General features: G+C 41.9%; 1 protein-coding gene across 1 annotated transcript; it reads right to left on the bottom strand.

The window, feature by feature from the left end:
* Nucleotides 1-1,995: 1,995 nt before the first annotated feature.
* On the bottom strand, nt 1,996-21,645 carry LOC117357061 (gastrula zinc finger protein XlCGF7.1-like). Its single transcript, XM_033937242.1, has 2 exons — nt 21,510-21,645; nt 1,996-3,602 (listed from the first exon to the last, which is right to left on the bottom strand). Exon 2 carries the CDS (start codon nt 3,068-3,070, stop codon nt 2,216-2,218), a length of 855 nt encoding a protein of 284 aa, XP_033793133.1. The 5' UTR covers nt 3,071-3,602; nt 21,510-21,645; the 3' UTR covers nt 1,996-2,215.
* Nucleotides 21,646-21,739: the final 94 nt, after the last annotated feature.

The following is a 21,739-nucleotide window of genomic DNA, read 5'->3' as shown; positions in this document are numbered from 1 at the left end:
AGGAGTCAGTCATCATGAAGTAACAACATCTAGTAGCCAAATTTAAGGCCATGATTGCCAGGGCACATGGCTCTCAGCTGAGGACTATCACTACATTGATCAAGCTACACAACTTAAAAAATTTCCAGTTAGTTAATGATGGCTCTTCATGCTGAATCTTAGCCCTGATCCCAACCGAGCTGGAAACACGGAGGAAGCAGTCTCGTTTGGATGGGTCTAAGAAATGAAATGAAGTACCAGGGTGAAGTGGGTCTGGTCTGAAGGCAGACTGCATAATGAATGATGCTAGGAAGAACGAGGACCGACAGAAGCCAGGTTATTAGTGAGCACTCGTCTCAACCATTCAGTTCTGGAGGTCTATGGGAGTGCTGGAGTTTCCAACATCTTGGAAAAGTGAAGAAAAGGGCTATTCAAAGAACTCAAATGTACAAATAATTCAGAAAATGCAAACATTTCTCCAGAAGAAAAGAAGTTTGAGATCATCATGATTTGAGAATGGAGAAGTCAGACTTGGAACATCTGGAAATATTTTTTCACAGAGAAGAATGGATCCGTGAATAGTCTCCCAGTGGAAATGGTATTAACATTCAACTAGGTGTACAGTCATGTGAAAAAATTAGGACACCCTATGAAATATTCAGTTCTTTCTTTCTTAAGAAAAGTTCACATATCAATGTCAAATCTTTTTTTTATCTCTGGAAAAGAAAGTGATGTAATTGCAGGTAAACAACAAAATTTTCCTTGATTTACTCGTGAAACAAAAGATATCCACAAAAATGTGTATTCTAGGTTGGGGCCTTGGATGGGGAAGGGGGGGTGTTTGGTTTGGTTTTGTATTTTTCCTCTGTTTACAGTTTTTCGGTCAGTGTGGGGGGAGAGAGGCGGGCTGGACTACTCTAGGTTTTTTGGAGACTTCTTTTAGCATCTTGTGATCTGCTCTGGGGGTCAACTTGCTTGGACAGCCAGACCAGGGCATGTTGGCAGTTGTTTGGAAAAATCCTCCATTTGTACATTATTTTCTGGACCATGGAATGGTGTCAAATTCTTTTGAGATCTTTTTAAATCCCTTACCAAACTTATAAGCTGCTACAATCTTCTTTCTGAAGGCCTCAGGCAGCTCTTTTGATCTCACCAGTGTTTGCTCTCATCGCCCTCACCGCTGCAGTCATGAGCACACCAAACTAAATGTCTGAGGTTTAAGTAGGGCAAACCTCCTTCAAAATGCTGAGTAATGATGTTCTAATAATTTGCCATTTTTGCGGATATCTTTTGTTTCACGAGTAAATCAAGGAAAATTTTTGTTGTTTACCTGCAAATACATCACTTTCTTTTCCAGAGATTTAAAAAAAAAAAAAGATTAGACATCGATATGGAACATTTCTTAAGAAAGAACTGAATATTTCATGGAGTGTCCTAATTTTTTCACATGACTGTAGCAGAAGGACCAAAGAGAGAAAACTGGAGCCTCTGTTTAGATACATTGGAAAGAGATCTCTCTCTGTTCTATCCAAGCTTCTCTTTAGACACATCAGAAAGGTGTCTCTGCCATTCTACTCAAGAATTATCTTAACATCTTCCTCATTCGTCATACTAGGTGCTAACATAGCCATCAACAGAACAGCAAGACCACCAGTCTGGTTGTGAGTAAGGAGACACTGTGTCAAACACTTCTGTTGCTGGCTGTGTGATCCCACAGTTCTCTCTTGCAAGCCTTCCATTAGTTTCAATGCTTCTAGAGCAAATATGAAATAGAAAATGATGGCCATGCATATATTGTCTACTATCTTTTCTCCCTAAGAGATCCTTTATGCTTGTCCCATGCTTTCTTGAATTCAGAAACAGCACTCATCCTTACCATCTCCACCAGGCGCCCATTCTATGCATTCACCACCTTTCCATACAGTGGTATTTTCTTAGATCACTCCTGAGTCTGTCCCCTTACACCTCCATCCTATATCCCATTCAACTGAAAAACACTCACTAACCGTGCACATATAGAATAGAGATATTTAAATATTTCTACCATATCTCCCCTCCCCCCACTGTTCTTCCTGAAAAAGTGTGTATATATTTGTATGCAGATTGCATATCAAAAATGGCTTTCCTCCTTAAGAAACAACATCCATGCAAAAGCCTCAGCCTCTGTTGAGCTCCTGCATCCTGTCATATACAGCTGGTGTCTATAGCTCTAAAGATATTGGAATTATCATCTCAGTCACTTCTGCTTGTCTCTTGAGTGGGTTTTCTGGTGAGCAGTAAGCTTAGATTTCTCAATGAATGCTTTCCCACATTCAGTACATGGGTAAGGTTTTTCTCCAGTATGGATTCTCCTGTGTTTAATAAGATGTGAAGTCTGACTGAAACATTTCTCACACACTGCACATTTATATGGCTTCTCCCCTGTGTGCGTTCTCATGTGTTCAATAAGATTTCCCTTCTGGCGGAAGCTTTTTTCACAGTCAACACATTTGTAGGGTCTCTCTCCTGTGTGGGTCCTTTTGTGCTGACTGAGAGCTGAGCTTTTATTGAAGCTTTTCTCACATTCTGCACACTGGTATGGCCTCTCGCATGCGTGAGTTTTCTGATGCTGATAGAGTCCTGCTCTTTGACTGAAGCTCTTTTCACAGTCTGTGCATTTGTACAATCTTTCCGATGTGTGGGTTCGTAAGTGTTCAATCAAATTGAACTTCTGAATAAAGCTTCTCTCACATTCTGTACATTTATAAGGTTTCTCCCCTGTATGAGTTCTTTGGTGTTTAATAAGACTAGAGATTTGCCGAAAGCTTTTCCCACATTCAGTGCACTTAAATGGCCTCTGTCCTGTGTGGATTCTTTGGTGCTGAATGAGATGTGCATTATAACCAAAGGCTTTTTCACACTTTGTACATTTATATGGTTTTTCAGCTTTGTGTGTTTCCTGGTGCTTAATAAAGTGTGAGTAACTACTGAAACTTTTCCCACATGCATTGCATATATAAGGATCATCTTCTATGTGCACTTCCTCTGCGTGAGCTCCCTGGTGCTGAGGGGCAGCAGTGGAGATGTTGTGTACATATGGGTCATCCTCCATGAGAGGAGCAGGTATGGGGTTAGGGTTGTCCTCTGCGTGATGAGGGGTCAGAGCAGAGCGGTTTACACTGCTTTCTTCATACTTCTCTTCTGTTTTAACCTTGCACTGATGTGGAGGGGCAGGTATGGAGATATTGTATACATACAAGTCAGCTTCCTTGTGAGTTCTCTGGAGCTGAGGGGCAGGTGTGGGGATATCATAGATGTAGGTGTTGTCCTTTGTGTGTGCTTTCTCGTGATGAGGGGTTGGAGCAGAGTGTTTTACATTGCTTTCTTCATATGTTTCTTCTGTTCTAAGCTTGCACTACTGCTGAGGGAGAAATGTGGTGAGATCGTGGACATAAAGCTCCTGCACCGTGTGGACTCCCTGGTGACAAGGGGCCTCAGCAGAGGGTTTTACTTGGCTTTCCTCAAGCGCCTCTTCTGTTTTAAGTTTGCAGTGGTGATAAAGCTGTTCTGAAGGCTCCTGTTTACATATCTTATTCATGGATCCAGCCAGTGTTAAAACAGAATCCAAAGGCTGTTTAGATAGACTGAAGAAGAAAAGAAAGAAAAGATTACTTCGTGCAGGAGAGAGATTGTCTACAATCAGTTTATAATAACTTATATAGTGCCAATGTGATACAGATTTCTGGAAACTGTTCTGTTCTTTTCCTGGTACAAATATATTTAATCTCACAAAGAAAGTGATGTGACAGTTCTAACTTTAAAAATGAAACAAAACTCCCCAACCCTTTGGTTTAAACAATCAAAACTGAAGCAGAACTTCCTAAGAAGAGCAGGAGCCACACGAACAAAAAGAATCATAAGCACAAATATATATTCCAAATAGAAATACTTAGCCAAAGCCTACCACAGTATTGCAGGATGGAGAAATAGGGCTTATTTATACACTTCAAATACATGGGTCAGATGTTGGCTCTTGCTTAAAGACAGAACAATGCTGGATAACTTCCCTACACCAGAATATATAGGTAGGAAATGGGTAGGAAATTGATTTATCCTGCTGTGCATGCAGAACCATTATTACAGGGTAAACAACTTCACTGTCAATAAGCAGGATGGAAATTAGTTACACAAGTTACAAATTTCCAAGCTATGAACATAAGAATAGCCTAACTGGGTCAGACCAATGGTCCATCAAGCCCACCGTTCTCACGGTGGCCAATCCAGGTCACTAGTACCTGGCCAAAACCCAAGGTGTAGCAATATTCCATGCTACCAATACAGGGCAAGCACTGGCTTCCCCCATGTCTTTCTCAATTATGAACTTTTCCTCCAGGAACTTGTCCTAACGTTTGTTAAAATATCTACGCTATCTGCTCTTACCACATCCTCTGGCAACCATTCCAGAGCTTAACTATTCTCTGAGTGAAAAAAATTTCCTCCAATTGGAGGAGGGTCACGAGTGGTGTTCCGCAGGGGTCGGTACTCGGACTGCTGCTGTTCAATGTATTTATAAATAATCTAGAAACAGGGACGAAGTGAGAAGTAATAAAATTCACAGACGACACCAAACTATTTAGCGGAGTTAGGACTAAAGAAGACTGGGAAGATTTACAAATGGACCTGAACAAACTAGGAGAGTGGGCAACGAGATGGTAGATGAAGTTTAATGTAGAGAAATGTAAAGTCTTGCATGTAGGAAATAGAAACCCGAAGTACAGTTATACGATGGGAGGGCTGGTAATGGGTGAAAGTAGCCTAGAAAAGGATTTGGGGGTAATAGTGGACAAGACAATGAAGCCGTTGGCACAGTGCGGAGTGGCCCCTAAGAAGGCGAATAGAATGCTTGGTATTATCAAGAAAGGTATTACAACCAGAACAAAGGAAGTTCTGCGTCCAATACAAAATCAAACTGAAGGAAAAACGAAAAGACTACCACTCTAAAATCATTAGCACCGAAAAACCGGACACCAAAAAATTTTCAGCATTCTAAAAAACCTCACTGATACCAAACCGTTCCTCGCCACCCAAGGAACACAAACTCCAACAGCTTCTCAACTTGCGGACTACTTCAAACTTAAAATCATCACAATCAGAACCACATTCAACAACTCTCAAAACATCATAGAAGAGACACTAATAAAATCCACAGTAAACGAAGCCATACCAGCAGATAGGAGCTGGACCAACTTCCCAATGATACAATGGTCAGACCTTGAACAACTATACAAAAAATACAGCAAATCTTCTTGTGACTTGAACAACTGTCCCTCCTATCTACTAGCTACAGCGTCCACTAAATTCAAAGCTTGTCTCACGCTATGGCTGCAAACTACCCTCAGGGAAGGCCAGTTCCCTCCAGAACTTGGTGAAATCATAATCACTCCCATACTAAAAGACCCTAAAGGCCCAATAGACAATCCAACAAATTACAGACCAATCGCCTCTATCCCTCTCTACGTCAAACTCATAGAAGGTCTAGTAGCACAATATCTCTCCAACTACCTAGAAGATCACCGCATTCTGCATCCAAATCAATCTGGATTCAGAGCAAACCACAGCACTGAAACACTACTGGTAACTTTACTAGACATAGCCCGTCAGCACCTCAGCAAAGGAAACAAATTACTAATCATCCAACTCGATCTCTCAGCAGCTTTCGACTTAGTAGACCATACCATTCTACTACAGATACTAGATACCATAGGAATATCAGGTAAAGTTCTCAGCTGGTTCCAAGGATTCCTTAAAACAAGATCATACAGAGTTAAATCAAAGGATTTTTTATCCGATCCTTGGACAAACCCCTGCGGAGTACCACAAGGCTCCCCTCTATCACCCATACTTTTCAACCTCTTCATAGCTTCCTTAGGCACAGCCCTAGATACCCTAAATATAACATCTTTTAGCTACGCGGACGACATAACCATCCTCCTACCCTTCAACATCCAAGACCCAGTATTCTACGAACGACTGAAATCAATACTGGAAACCGTAGAAAAATGGATGATGAACCATAAGCTGAAACTAAATACGGAGAAAACCAAATTCCTACTACTAGAGAAGGAACAAAAAACATCCATAACTGATCTAGAAGTAAATACAACCAAATATCCAATACAGAGCACGCTCAAAATTCTGGGAATTCAATTAGACAGATGCTGTACAATGCAAACCCAAATACACAAAATCATACAAAAAGCATTCTTCACCATGCGAAATCTAAGAAAAATTTTTTACCAAAGAACACTACAAGATCATTGTACAATCCCTCATATTTAGCTCCTTAGACTATTGCAACAGCCTCTACCTACCATGCCCAAACAATATGATAAAACAACTACAGACCGTCCAGAACACAGCCATCAGACTCATCTACTCCCTTAGCAAATTTGACCACATCACCCCCGCCTATGTAGACTCACACTGGCTGCCATTAAAGCAAGAACTCAATTCAAACTCTACTGCCTACTATACAAAATAACCCATGGAACTGCCCCCATTTACCTAAACAACCGCCTTTACTGCTACCAACCACCCAGATCAAGGAGAACTCATAACCTAATCACCTTCCCCCCTCTTAACGGTACCCGACGTAAGAAACTTTACGACAGCCTTCTATCGACACAGGCAGCGAAAATTGACCCCACCATCACCAATCTGATGATCAAAACAACAGACATCAAAGTGTTTTGAAAAGAAATCAAAACATACTTATTCAAAAAACACGTCCTTACTTACTAATCTCCCAACTACATATGCACTCCCCCCATTAACAACACATTATACAACTCCTCGAACCACACCTTCCAAAAACATTCAGATCCCTACATAACCATCTACCATCTGTACCCAATACCTCTACTCCAGAAATGTTAGATAACTTTCTTCTTTTACCCTAGTACACTGTTATTCCCCTCTGTATTTTGTAATCACCTATGTAATTACCTATGTAACTGTACCGGAAAAATTCCCCACTGTATCCATAAATTACCTTCAATGTTAGATGACGCTCTTCTGTTACCCGAATTTATTGTTACTCCCCACTGTATCCGGTAACTACCTGAATCTGGCTATGTAATTCTATCAGAAAAATACCATAACATGTAATTTACTTGAATCGTTGTATATGTAATTCTCTCGGTAATGTCCAGATCTCTTCTAATTGTAATCCGCTTAGAACCGCAAGGCACAAGCGGAATAGAAATCACTAATGTAATGTAATGTAATGTAGTATTGGTCGCTGTACCTTAAGAAGGATATGGCGATACTCGAGAGGGTCCAGAAAAGAGTGACACGATTGATAAAAGTTATGGAAAACCTTTCATATGCTGAAAGATTAAAGAAATTGGGGCTCTTTTTTCTGGAAATGCGGAGACTTTGAGGGGACATGACAAGAGACTTACAAGATCATGAAGGGCATAGAGAAAGTGGAGAGGGACAGATTCTTCAACCTTTCAAAAACTACAAGAACGAGAGGGCATTCAGAAAAATTAAGAGGGGAGGAATTCAGAACCAATGCTAGGAAGTTCTTCTTCATCCAAAGGATGGTGGACACCTGGAATGCACTTCCAGAGGGTGTGATAGGATAGAGCACGGTATTGGAGTTCAAGAAGGGATTAGATAATTTCCTGAAGGAAAAGGGGATAGAAGGAGATAGATAGAGGATTACTATACAGGACCTGGACCTGATGGACCACCGCATGAACGGACTGTTGGGCATGATGGACCTCTGGTCTGACCCAGCAGAGGCACTGCTTATGTTCTTCTCATAGATGCTGACGCTGTACACCTCATCCTCCAAGTCCAAATTCGTGGCCATTGAGACGCAGAAATATACTGCTTTATCTCAATGCTCCAAATGTCTCTAAGACTAGATTTTGGATTTTTATTCAAGAATTCAGAAATTAATTTATACCACCTGGCGGCCTGATATCCTAAACTAAACTAATCTAAGCCTTAGGTTTATATACCGCATCTTCTCCACTGAAGTGGAGCTCGACACGGTTTACAGAGTTTAAAAAATATGGGAAGAGAGAAGAGAAAGAGTTTACAAAGCAAAAAAGAGGGGATGTAATCAGGAGAAGAGATTATTATATGCTAGAGAAAAGCCAGGTTTTCAGTTGTTTTCGGAATAGTTGGACGGAGTCCAGTTTCCACAGCGGGACAGTGAGGTCATTCCAGAGGCCGGTGATTTTGGAGAGGAGGGATCTACCCAGTTTACCTGCGTGGAGGATGCTGTGTAGAGAGGGGAAGGATAGTTTATGTCTGTGGGCAGATCTGGTGGTAGTTGGTGTCGGGGCGAGGATGGATAGAGGGATTAGGGGCGGAAGGATGCCGTGAACGATCTTGAAAGCCAGGCAGGAGCATTTGAAATGAATTCTGGAAAGTACTGGGAGCCAGTGAAGATTGGTAAGTAGAGGGGAGACGTGGTCATATTTGCGTTTAGCAAAAATCAGCTTAGCCGCAGTGTTCTGGATAAGCTGGAGTCTGCGAAGACTTTTTTTTCGTTAGGCCTAAGTAGATGGCGTTACAATAATCGAGTTTGGATAGGATGATGGATTGTACAAGGACGGTGAAATGCTTTTGGTGAAAATAGGATCTAACTTTCCTCAGCATGTGGAGGCTGAAAAAACAAGATTTTGCCAGGGAATTCAGGTGATCGTTGAGGGAAAGAGAGGAGTTGCTAGTGATGCCAAGGACCTTGCTTGAGAACTCAAGGTGTAGAGCAGGGCCTGTGGGTAGGGTGAAGAGGGCGGGCAGGTGAGCTAATTTTGGGCCGAGCCAGAGTAATTTTGTTTTTGATTCATTTAATTTCATCTGTACTGAGAGGGATCAGGCGTGAAGTCTCATTATGCATGATGTGATGTTCTCTTGGAGGTTTGTAAGGTTTGGATCTGTTTCGAGGAGGATGAGGATATCGTCTGCATATGTGTAAATTGTTTCAAGGGGGGATAGTTTAAGGAGCTTCAGGGAGGTCATATATATGTTGAAGAGAATAGGGGATAGGGGAGAGCCCTGTGGAACACCACAGGATGGTGTCCATGAAGCGGATTTGGAGCCGTTTGTGTTGACAATGTAGGAACGATCGCGAAGGAAGTTTGAGAACCACTTTAGGACAGAAGAGTCTATCCCAATCTCGGAAAGTTGGTAGATTAGTATGTCGTGATGCACGACGTCGAAAGCCGCGGAGAGATCAAACTGTAGGAGAACAGCAAATTTGTTTCGGGCGTGTAGTTGTTGCACCTTTGAGATTAGGGAAACTAGGAGGGACTCGGTGCTGAAATTGGGCCTAAATCCGTATTGGTAGTGTTGGAGAATGGAGAATCTCTCTAGGTAAGAGGAGAGCTGAGTGGCGACTATGGTCTCTAGAAGTTTTGTTAAAAGAGGGATGTTTGCTATGGGGCGATAGTTCGATGGTGAGGAAGGGTCAAGATCGTTTTTTTTCAGAAGAGGGGATAAGGCAATGTGTCCCATTTCGGTGGAGAACAGGCCCGATAGTAAGACTTTGTTTATGAGGTTAGTAAGGGAAGAGATGGCATGTGTAGGGATTTTTTTCGTAAAGGTAGGATGGGAAGGGATCTAGGATGCACTTGCAGGATTTAAGTTTGAGGCAAAGTTTAGAGATCTGGGTCTCGGATACAAGTTTGAATGTAGTCCATGATCTGTCGGCAGGGATAGCGTCGGAGTCTTTCGGGGGGAGAGAGTTGTAGGAGATAGCTGAGGGAAACGAGCTCTTTATGGTAGTGATCTTCTCGTTGAAAAATTTGGCTAGGTCATTTGGAGATGGGAGGGGGGATGGGGGCGGAGTCATTTTTTGAAGTTAGGTTCCGCCAGATGTGGAACAGTGTACTGTTTTGGTTTTTTGACCTGGAGATTTTGTCTCCATAGTAATTCTTCCTAGCTTTTTTTAGTACGGAGTTGTAGGATTTGATGTTTTCTCTCCTAAAAAATCTGTCTGGAAGCATAGGATCTGCAAGCTATAATGAGTTTTTAAATTGTGCCAATCAGGGAACCCACTCTGAATGGCCTGCTTCAACTGTAACCACCTATAATTTTGAAATACCGAATGATTGTTGCTCTCGTGAAAAATCAAGCAGTTTCCCATTAGATATAACATCATCTAATGTACGAATGCCTGCCTGCATCCAATAGATCCCAGATCCGCCTATTTGAATCTTGGAGTTTAGCCATAAGGATTGAAAAGTAGATTTCTCTATTGGAATATCTGTTAATTTATTAATAAATTTCAAAGTTTTTCCACATGTCCAATAAAATACTATTGTCTTTAACATACTAAAAAATACTAAAAAATTGTCTTTAACAATACTAAAAAAAAGCAAGAAAGAATTTCTATGGAGATAAAATCACCAGATCAAAAAATCAAAATAGTACTCTGTTCTACATCTGGCGAAACTTAACCTCAAAAAATGACTCCACCTCTCCCCTCTCCCCTCCATCCGCAAACGACTTAGCCAAATTTTTCAATGAAAAGATTTCCACCATAAGGAGCTCTTTCCCCTCAGCAGTCTCTTACAATTCTCTTCCTCCCAATGACTCAAACCCTATCCCAGCGGATAGATCCTGGATGACATTTGAACCCATATCTGAACCCCAGATCTCTAAACTCTGTCTCAGACTGAAATCCTGCAAATGTATCTTAGATCCCTTCCCATCCCACCTTTATGAAAACATTCCTGCACAGGCCATCTCCTCCCTTACGAGACTTATTAACTCTGCTCTACTATCAGGCTTGTTCTCCACAAAAATGGGCCACATTGCCTTGTCACCTATTCTAAAAAAGCCGATCTCGACCCCTCCTTACCATCAAACTACCGTCCCATAGCAAATATCCCTCTACTTACCAAACTTCTAGAAACCATAGTTGCTACCCAGCTCTCTTCCTATCTCGAGAGATTCTCCATTCTTCACCCCTACCAACATGGCTTCAGACCCAGCTTTAGCACTGAATCCCTCCTAGTTTCCCTAATTTCAAAGGTACAACAACTACACTCACATAACAAATTCGCTGTCCTATTACAATTCGATCGTTCTGCTGCTTTTGATGTCGTCCACCACGACATACTACTTTACCAACTTTCCGAGATTGGAATCGACTCCACCGTCCTAATGTGGTTCTCAAACTTCTTACGCTCCCGCTCCTACACCGTCAACACAAATGGCACCATGTCCACTCCTTGGACTCCATCTTGCGGTGTCCCTCAAGGATCACCCCTTTCCCCTATTCTCTTTAACATCTACATGTCCTCCCTGAAACTCTTTCAACTATCCCCCCTGGAAACAATCTACACTTACACAGATGACATCCTTGTCCTCCTTGAGATTGACCAGAACCTCACCAACCTCCACGAAAACATTACAGCTTGCATAATGAGACTCCGTGCCTGGTCCCTCTCGGTACAGATGAAACTAAACGAATCAAAAACAAAACTACTCTGGCTCGGCCCAAAACTCGAACACCTGCCCACCCTTTTCACACTACCCACAGGCGATACACTCCAGCTCGAATTCTCATGCAAGGTCCTTGGTATCATTATCGATTCCTCTCTCTCCCTCAATGACCACCTCAACTCCTTGGCAAAATCATGCTTTTTCAGCCTCCACATGCTGAGGAAAGCTAGATCCTACTTCAGCCAACAACACTTTGCCATCCTTGTCCAATCCATCATCCTCTCCAAACTAGATTACTGCAACGCCATCTACTTAAATCTATCAAAAAAGTCTTCTAAGACTCCAGCTAATCCAGAATACTGCAGCCAAACTGATCTTCTCAAAACGCAAATCTAACCATGCCTCCCCACTCCTTGCCAAACTTCACTGGCTCCCAATAATCTCCAGAATCCATTTCAAATGTTCCTGCCTGGCTTTTAAGATCATTCATGGCATCCTCCCTCCTCTTATCCCACTGTCTTTCAACTCCTCCAGTCCCGACTCCTCCAGAACTGCCCAAAGGTATAAACTAGCCTTCCCCTCCCTACGCAGCATCCACTTTGTAGGCAAACTGGGAAAATCCCTTCTCTTCAAAATCACAGGTCTTTGGAACGACCTCACCTCCCCGTTGCGGAACCTGAGCTCCCTTCAGTTATTCTGCAAACAACTGAAAACCTGGCTTTTCAGCAAATTGTAACTCTATCCTTCCCCCCTTTTTTTTCTCCCCCCCTTATTCACATAAGTTCATGTAATCCTTTTTCTTCTTCTCTACCTACTATTTTAAGTTCTTGTAAACCGTGTCGAGCTCCATACTCATGGAGATGATGCGGTATATAAACTTAAGGTTTAGTTTAGATTAGAACATATCTAAGTAATTTGATACTCAACACACGAGACAGTCGTAATGGGAACATAAGTCGCCATTCTAAATATAACCAATCTGGGAGATGTTCTATAAATTCAGGGAGGATCCAATACATACCCTGACACATTATATAAGCCTGATGGTACCTATAAAAGTTAGAAAAATTTACCCCACCCGCCGCAATTGGTTTTTGTAAAGATATTAAATCAATTCTCGCAGTTTTACCTAGCCAAATAAATTTGGTAAGAATGCTATTTAATTTCTTATAAAAGGACCCCTGAAAATAAACTGGCAACATTCCCATTTGGTAGCAAACCACAGGCAAAATCATCATCTTGACTGTTTGAAATCTCCCCCACCAAGACAGAAATAAAGGGTTCCATTGCTCACACATTTCTGAGACCTTTAGCAATAAGGATTTTTCATTTACTTTCATCGTCTCTTCCAATGTTTTTTGTATCCAAATATCTAAATATTTTATACCCTCTTCCTTCCAAAGAAAAGGGAATGTATCAAATAATCCTTTTGGCCAATGTACATTTGATGGAAGAACCTCTGATTTATTCCAATTTATTTTGTACCCAGAGAATTTCCCAAATCTGTCAATCAGATCCAGTAAATGTGGAATGGTGGTTTTAGGATTCCTCAAATGAAGCAAAATATCATCTGCATAAGCAGAGACCTTATATTCCCGACCTGCATAAGGAATATCCTGTATCTCCTTTGCCTGTTGAATAGCCAATAACAAGGGTTCCATAACAATATCAAATAGCAAAGGAGATAATGGACACCCTTGTCTAACTCCCCTCTCCAGACAAAACTGCTCTGAAAAAGTATTATTTATATATAATCTGGCAAAAGGGGAACTATACAAGGTTTGAATCATTTGTATAAATCCTAAACCAATACCAAACCAATTCATTGCTTGATACATGAAGGTCCATTCCACACGATCAAAGTCCTTCTCTGCATCCAAGGATACAGAGAAGGCTGGATCATCCATGGTTTTTGTTAAATTTAGCATGTGAAGAGCCAATCTGGTATTATTTGAAGAATGTCTTTGAGCCATGAAACCTGTTAGGTGCATACCTATAACATAAGGTAGAGCCGTAGCCAAGTGCAAAGCCAATAACTTAGCCAACAGTTTTCCATCTACATTAATCAAAGAAATAGGCCTGTAATTTGAAACCAACATGGGATCTTTATTTGGCTTCGGTAAAACAATAGTTAGAGATTCAGCCATAGTACCTGAAATGCAACCTTTAGTTAGTTGAGCCTGATATAAATTTAAAAGATGAGGTAATAGGGTAATTTGGAATGATTTACAAAACTCTATAGTGAAACCATCACCACTGGAGCAGATCCAACTCTAAAAGGACTTCAACGCTGTTTGTAATTCTTTCAGTGATATAGGCGCCTCAAGATTTCCTTTTGTATACTCGAGAATTTTTAGTTCCTGGAATAACTTTAAAAATTCTAAACCCTTTAGTTCTTTATTTTAATAAGGCTCAGAAGAATATAAAGCTTTATAAAAGTTCAAAAATTGTTTTAAAATATTTCCAATTCTGGAGGCCGCATTACCGTAAGGATGTGCTGAAGCTGGAGTCGGTCCAGAGAATGGCCACCCGGATGATCTCGAGACTGAAGGATCTCCCGTATGAAGAACGGTTAGATAAATTACAGCTATACTCGCTCGAGGAGCACAGAGAGAGGGGAGACATGATCGAGACGTTCAAGTATCTCACGGGCCGCATCGATGCAGAAGAGGATATCTTCTTTTTCAAGGGTCCCACGGCAACAAGAGGACATCCGTGGAAAATCAGAGGCGGGAAACTGCGTGATGACACCAGGAAATTCTTTTTCACCGAAAGAGTGGTTGATCGCTGGAATGATCTTCCACTTCAGGTGATTGAGGCCAGCTGCGTGCCTGATTTTAAGGCCAAATGGGATCGACACTTGGGATCTATTCGCAAAGTAAAGGCAGGGGAGGGTCATTAGGGTGGGCAGACTGGATGGGCCATGGCCCTTATCTGCCGTCAATTTCTATGTTTAGAATGAGTTTCTCCCTTCTCATCTTTAATCGCAACAATTTTTACTTTTCTTTTCTTAGCTTTAAGGTAATTAGCTAATAATCTTCCTGCTTTATTCGAGTTTCCATAATATAGAGCCCTTTCCTGGCCAACTGTGAAGAAATCTCATTGTATTTATATGTAGCTTTTAAGAGGGCCTGTAAAGTAATTTGTTCCCACTTCGCAGCCAATTTATGTCTTAATATCTTGTTCCAAATCAGAAAATTCCATTTTAAGTTACATAGAAACATAGAATATGATGGCAGAAAAGGGCCATCAGCCCAATAAGTCTGCCCACTCTAAGAACCTTCCCCCCTAAGCACTTCCTTGAAGTGAACCCACATGCTTATCCCATTTTTTCTTAAAATTGAGCATGTTGCTGGCCTTAATTACCTAAAGTGGAAGATCATTCCAACTATCAACCACTCTTTTGGTGAAGAAATACTTCCTAGTGTCACCATGAAATCTCCCACCCTTGATTTTTAACGGATGTCCTCTTGTTGCCGTAGGTCCTATAAGGGAAAGGAAAAAGATGTTTTCTTCTACCTCAATATGGCCAATAACATATTTGAATGTCTCTAGCATGTCTCCCCTCTCTCTGCGTTCCTCGAGAGAGTATAGCTGCAACTTACCTAGACGTTCTTCATATGGGAGATCCTTGAGTCCTGAGACCATCCTAGTGGCCATTCGCTGAACCGACTCCATTCTCAGCACATCCTTTTGATAATGTGGCCTCCAAAACTGAACACAATATTCCAGATGAGGTTTCACCATGGTCCTGTACAACGGCATTACAACTTCGGGCTTTTGGCTGACAAAACATCTACGGATGCAACCCAGCATTTGTCTAGCCTTGGATGATGCTTTCTCCACTTGATTGGCAGTCTTCATATTTTCACTAATGATTACTCCTAGGCAGCCAATGGAGATTTTGATAATAGGGACTTATGTGTCCCCATTTTTTTAAACCGAAAATCAGGCGTACTGCCGAATTTTGAATAATTTGGAGTCTTTGAAGGGTTTTCTTGAAAGTTCCCAAATAGATGATGTTATAATAGTCCAGCATGCTTAAAATAGAAGACTGGATGGTTCTTAGTTTCCATAATGTCAAGAAGCATTTTCTAGTCAGTAAATCCGTGTGAGTGTCTAAAGTAAGGTAACGGTCAAGAGTCACTCCCAGGATTTTTAAGGAATCGACAATAAGGAAGTCCTGACCATTCAAGGAAATTTTTGAATCTTTGATTTTATTGTTAAGACTTGCAAGAAAAAATTTGGTTTTGTCTGAGTTGAGTTTCAGTTTGAATTCTGTCATCCATAATTCGATTTGTTTTAGGACAAATGCCAGGTGATTCGTTGTCTCTGAAGTGAGACTTGTGAGAGGATGTATAGTGATGTCATCTGCATAGATATAGAATTTGACTTTTAAGTTTTGAAATAGATTCCTTAATGGGGCAAGGTAGATGTTAAACAGGGTAGGGGATAGAGGGGAACCCAGCGGACCCCGCAAGTGTTTGTCCATCTATGGGAATGTTTATTATTATTGTAGACTTGGTAAGATCGTTTGCTCAAGAAACCCTGGAACCAGTTTAACACTTTACCAGAAAGTCCAATTGACTCCAGGCAGTCAATTAGAATGTCGTGATCAACTAAGTCAAAGACACTGCTTAGATCTAGTTTAGGACTAGTGCACTAAACCTTGGCTGAATAAATTATGTAGGAGATCTAGTAGTGAGGCTATAACTGTTTCAGTGCTAAAGCCTGAACGGAAACCTGACTCATTCTCTTGCAGAATGCTGAAATTGTCCAAATACAACACTAAGTTCTGGTTGACTAGGCCTTCCATCAGCTTTATAAATAAGGGGATGCTTGCAATTGGTCTGTAGTTTGATGTCAGCTTTTATGATTCTTTCGTATTTTTTTGATAGGGGTGATCAGAATCTGACCTAAATCCTCGGGAAATGTACCGGTCAGTAATAGAGAAGAAAGCCAGTTATATAACTTTGCTTTGAAGGTGACAAGGGCAGCTTTCATAACGTTTGGTGGGCAACAGTCTAGTCTGCAGTAAGAATCAGCGTATTTCGTGTAAAGTTTGCAGAATTGACCCCAAGTAGGAATGATGAATTTATTCCAGGATATGTCTACCCTAGGACCATCTTTGTATTGCGCCACTTGGTAGTTCAAATGATTGGATGAGGAGACTGGCAGTTTGGATCTCAAATTGGTGATTTTGTTGTTAAAGAATTCCGCCAGCGTATCCGCAGATGGGGGGGGGAGGGGAGTCTGAGGTAGAATGGGAAACGGCCTGTGTGTCATAGAGATTGTTTACTAGATTGAAAAGGTTTTTGGTGTTGATGTTTGGTGAACCAATTTTTTGGGCATAAAAGTTAGTGCGTTTAATTGTTATAAGTTTTTTGTATTCTTTTAGCTTTAGTCTCCAGTTCGCCCTTCCTTTGTTGTCTCCAGTTTTCAGCCATTGTCTTTCAAATTTTCTTAGCTCCCGTTTCAGCATTCCTAACTCGTTGTCAAACCAGCCTTCTAAGTTTTTTTCCTCTTTCTTCTTAATTTGACAGGGGCCATTTTGTTTAGTATCTGTATACTCATGTTGTTCCAAGAACCTACAGAAAAGGACTCTAAGTCTGGGTTAGAAGTCACGTCAAAATGTAACCAGAATTCCACTGGGTTCACCAAACCTCTGCTAGCTATCATATCTTTGTTCCTTTTTGCCTCTTTGGGTTTGATTAATGAATGTCTTGCTTGCCAATTAAGTTGGAAGTTACATAGTCAGTGATCTGACCATAAAGAATCAGTCCAGGTTGCTTGCTTCCAGGAGATTTGGGGGTTGACTAGTTCTTTAGAGAAAAAGATGACTAGATCTAATTGGTGGCGTTTTTGGGGAGTCTTTTCAGGGGCCAGCACAAAGAAGTCTAGTGAAGAAATAAAGGATAATAAGTCTTTGGAGTCACCTTGCTCCGACTGTTCTAGGTGACTATTTAAATCGCCGATCAGTAGGTTATAAGGGCCTGCTGTTGAATTAGTGAAGAGGAATTCAAAAAGGTTGGCTTTAGCTGTGGACCATTTCTTGGGGGATATGTAAATTAGAGTAATTATTAGGCCTTCTTCGAACTGATCCGACCAAAGTTTACAGGAAAGAATTTCAAGATCTGCTGTGGAATTTGATGCTAAGATGGTGGAGTGGAAAGAATCTCTTAATATGATTGCTAGTCCTCTTCCTCTTCCCCTGTTTCTGGGTAGAAATATAATTTTGAACTCTGGCAGGAGGCACTCGCGTATTATGATGTCATTGTCGGAGACCAGCCATGTTTCAGTTAACAGGACAAAATCTGGGTTGGTCTCCTCTAGCCAGTCTTTAACAAGTTGTGACTTGTTTCTTATGGAGCGAATATTTAGATAACAACCAAAGAAGTTTTGATGGTTAGGAGAGTTGGAAGTAACTGAGTACCGTATTTTCACGCATATAATGCGCGCATTATACACGATTTTTACAAACCGTGCATAACCTTGCGCATTTTACAACTTTTTTTTTACATAGTTCCCCCCGACGTCCGATTCACCCCCCGCAGGACCGCTCGCACCCCCACCCTGAAGGACCGCTCGCAAGCACCCACACCCCCACCCTGAAGGACCGCTCGCACGCACTTCCACCCGCACCGGCACCCCCACCCTGAAGGACCACTCGCACCCCCACAGCCTCCCGACCCCCCCCCCCCCCCCATCATGTAGAAACTCCTACCGGTGTCCTGCTGCTTCTCGGGCGGTTGGTCCATAGTGTCAAAATGTTGGAGGAAATGGGCACAGCGGCGATGAAAGGCCCGAGGTTGAAGGGTGAAACAGCGTTGACAATCTTTGGGGCAATATCCGGAACCCAAACAGACCATATACCGACTATGGGGGTCGGTGATGGAAATTGTCTTGCTGCACTGATTACACCGTTTGAACCTGGCGGGACATAGAAAAAATAAAGTCCGTACCGAAAGAGGCGAGCAGTTGGGCCTAGGCCCAAGGCCCGCTGACCAGACGGAAAAAGAAAAAAGAAAATTAAAAAAAAAAAAAAAAAATAGAAAGAAAGGAAACGCGAGCACAGCGACTGAAATCAAAAGAAATAAGCCGCGGTGAAGAGAAGGCAACTAAGACTGCAGAGCTGAAACGAAGAGAACTTCTCGGCTCCGCAGAAAACGTTGAACTGAGGATCCTCACAGGAGATGTGCCCCCTAGTTCGGGCGGGAAGGCACTCGCACATGCGCAGTGCAGCACTCGGAAGCTCTTATAAAGATCTTCAAGCAAGTCTGCTTTCGAGGCTGTCCGCTGAGGGGCTCCGTCAGTGACGTCACCCATGTGTGAGAATATGCTGCCTGCTTGTCCTGGGATAATGTGAGCGTAGGAGATAGCTTCACATAAGGCGCCGCTGCAGGCACCCCGGCAACAGGAAGAGGAGGAGAGGGCCCGATAGGGAGAGACCGCTGGAATTTGGAACAAATGGTGCTGCTGGACAGGGAGAAGGTAAAAGGAAGGGATAATGGCTACTGTTGGACAGGGGGAGCAGTGAAGGGGAGATGCTAGACAGGGTGGAGGTAAAAGTAAGGGAAAAGGCCTACTGCTAGACAGTGGGAGCAGAGAAAGGGGGTGGGGGTGTTGCTGGACAAGGGGGAGAAAAAAGTAAGGAAGAAGGGCTGCTAGCACCCGTTAATGTAACGGGCTAAAAAACTAGTATTTAATAATAAGAAACAAGTAATTAGCAGGAATAAAATCAAGTTGATGGTTCCTAGAATACAGAAAAATAAAGTAAATTCTGGCATACAAACTTCACCATACAGGATCTGCCAATTATACAAATCCATGCTTCTCATTGTAAATAAACTGTTAAAGGAAAGTTTTATAAACTATAAAGAGTTTTACCTCATGCAAAATTGTCATTTCTTTAATAAGACATTAACTATTTTTTCTGCGGCCCTCCAAGTACCTACAAATCCAAAATGTGGCCCCACAAAGGGTTTGAGTTTAAGACCACGAGATTACTATACAGGTCCTAGACCTGATGGGCCGCCGTGTGAGCGGACTGCCGGACATGATGGACCTCTGGTCTGACCCAGCAGAGACACTGCTTATGTTCTTAAGTTTTATTTCCATTTAAAGCAAAGCAAGTAAAAATCCAAATGTCTCAATGCATCCTCCTTTCTGTGCAGTTGGCCAGACTTTATTCAGGTCATTTACTATATGTTACACATAGATACATACAAACATGGATACATGGAAAATCTCCCAGATTGGCTATGGTTGGAATGGTAGCTCCTATCTCCATTGAGATTGAGTCATGTGTTAAAAGTATTAAGATTGCCTAGGTTGTATAAGGACAATAGAATATTAGTAGATACATAATGTGTGAATAATATAACACCTATTGCAGTTCATAAATCAACTTATCAGACCCTATGGCTAAACTCCAAGATTTAAATTGGCGGATATAAGGTCATCTGGAAGTATTGGATGAAGGAGGGTATACTACTTTGGAGGATGTTATTTCTGATGGTAAGCTGCTTAATTTTTCACAATTGCAACACAAATTTGGTCTTAATAAATCACAAAATTATAGATGGTTTCAGTTGAAGCAGGCTACTCAGGTAGGGTTCTCTGAGTGGAAAAATCTTAATAACCAGTATAGTTTGCCGCTCTTATGTTTTCAGGTGGACTTCAAGGGACACCAGGCCGCTCAGTGGTATAAATTAATATCTGAATTTTTAAATAAGAAACCAAAGACTGGTCTACGAGACAGTTGGAGCATTGAGATTAAACATCAAATTTCTGCGTCTCAATGGCCACGAATTTGGGCTTGGAGGATGAGATGAACAGTGTCTGCATCTATGAGACAAACTTGGTTTTTTCTGTTACATAGAGCATTTTGGACCCCAGTTTGTTTACAGAAGTTAGATAGCTCCACGTCTAATAGATGCTGGCACTAATCTAATCTAATCTAAATCTTGGGTTTATATACCGCATCATCTCCACAGGTGGAGCTCGACACGGTTTACATGGATAGGAAGCAACGGAACTCCAGTGGGTTTATAAAAGTAAGTAAGAGAGAGGTTAGGTGTGATAATAATAGGGAGGGGACGGGTTACGTTTTGGAGAAGAGCCAAGTCTTCAGAAGCTTACGGAATGGTAGAAGGGGGCTCAAGTTGCGGAGAGGGGAAGGGAGACTATTCCAGAGCTGAGCGATTCTGAAGTGGAGGGAGGACCCGAGTTTACCGACAAGGGAGATACCCTTTGAGGAGGGGAAGGATAGTTTTAATTTTTGCGTGGATCTGGTGGAGAATGGAATGGATGGATGGAGAATGGCACTGGATCTGGTGGAGAATGGAATGGATCTGGTGGAGAATGGCACTGTCATCTTGAAGCTGGGACATTAGATCATTTGCTATTCTATTGTCCATTGATACTTGCTTTTTGGAAATCAATTTGGGATCAAATAAATAGTTTGCATTATCGTATGATACTGTGTTATTTGGTGCATCAATGAGGGCTAACAGTCAAATATCTTCTAATAATAACAAACTATTACTCATTACGACAGGGTTGCCATAGAACATATTATGAAAAACTGCGATGGTTTGAATTTTAGCTTTTGGTGGAACTCTTTATGTCACATATTTAAAATGGAAAGGGAATTTTAAGCGATTTCAGGATAAGAATTGCCATCTCCGGATCAGAGGCCCAGCCAGGTGTCACCCATATCCCTCTAGGCCTCTCATAAGGAGAAGTGCATCTAGTTTGCATTTCAATTCCACAATAACCTCCTCCGGGAGAGCCATTAACAAAAGGCTGTAATGAATGAATATCATTCTTTCCCCTTAAATATAGGGTATTTTGGTTTATTTATGAGTTCAAATAATGTGGAGGGAGGAGTTATTTTATGAATTCGATTTTAATAGGAGATTAAGTGATGCATTGAAGTATAAATCGAAGTTCTATTCTGACGCCTAGGGCTGGACTGAGGAGGTTGCTTTAGGGAAGCCCCAGGTCGCGCCCTTTCTCTACTCTTGGGAGATGCGACTACAGGGGGGTCCCAGAAGAAAAGCAGCCGAAGGCGAACTTACGTCCCGCCGCTTTCTCCTCCCCACGGTGACTCACTCACTCGCTCTGTCGGCAGTTGCTACCCGGAAACCAGAGAACTCGACCAATCAGAGGCTCCGATGTACAAGGAACCCGCAACCCCTCCCCCCGAGGATCAACTGTTGCTACTTGTTCCGTCGACCAATAGGATGCAGCGATATACAACGACTCCTACCCCCGGACCAATGGCTGCTTTTCTTCCGTCGAGCAACGT

The sequence above is a fragment of the Geotrypetes seraphini genome, chromosome 1 (assembly GCF_902459505.1).
Source record: "Geotrypetes seraphini chromosome 1, aGeoSer1.1, whole genome shotgun sequence".
Classification (NCBI taxonomy): domain Eukaryota; kingdom Metazoa; phylum Chordata; class Amphibia; order Gymnophiona; family Dermophiidae; genus Geotrypetes; species Geotrypetes seraphini.
Note: the sequence above shows the minus strand (reverse complement) of the source record. Positions and strands in the feature narration are given on the sequence as shown.

Coding starts and splice junctions, on each gene's coding strand:
- LOC117357061 (XM_033937242.1), bottom strand. CDS start 3,070: ATGGAGGATGACCCATATGTACACAACATCTCCACTGCTGCCCCTCAG.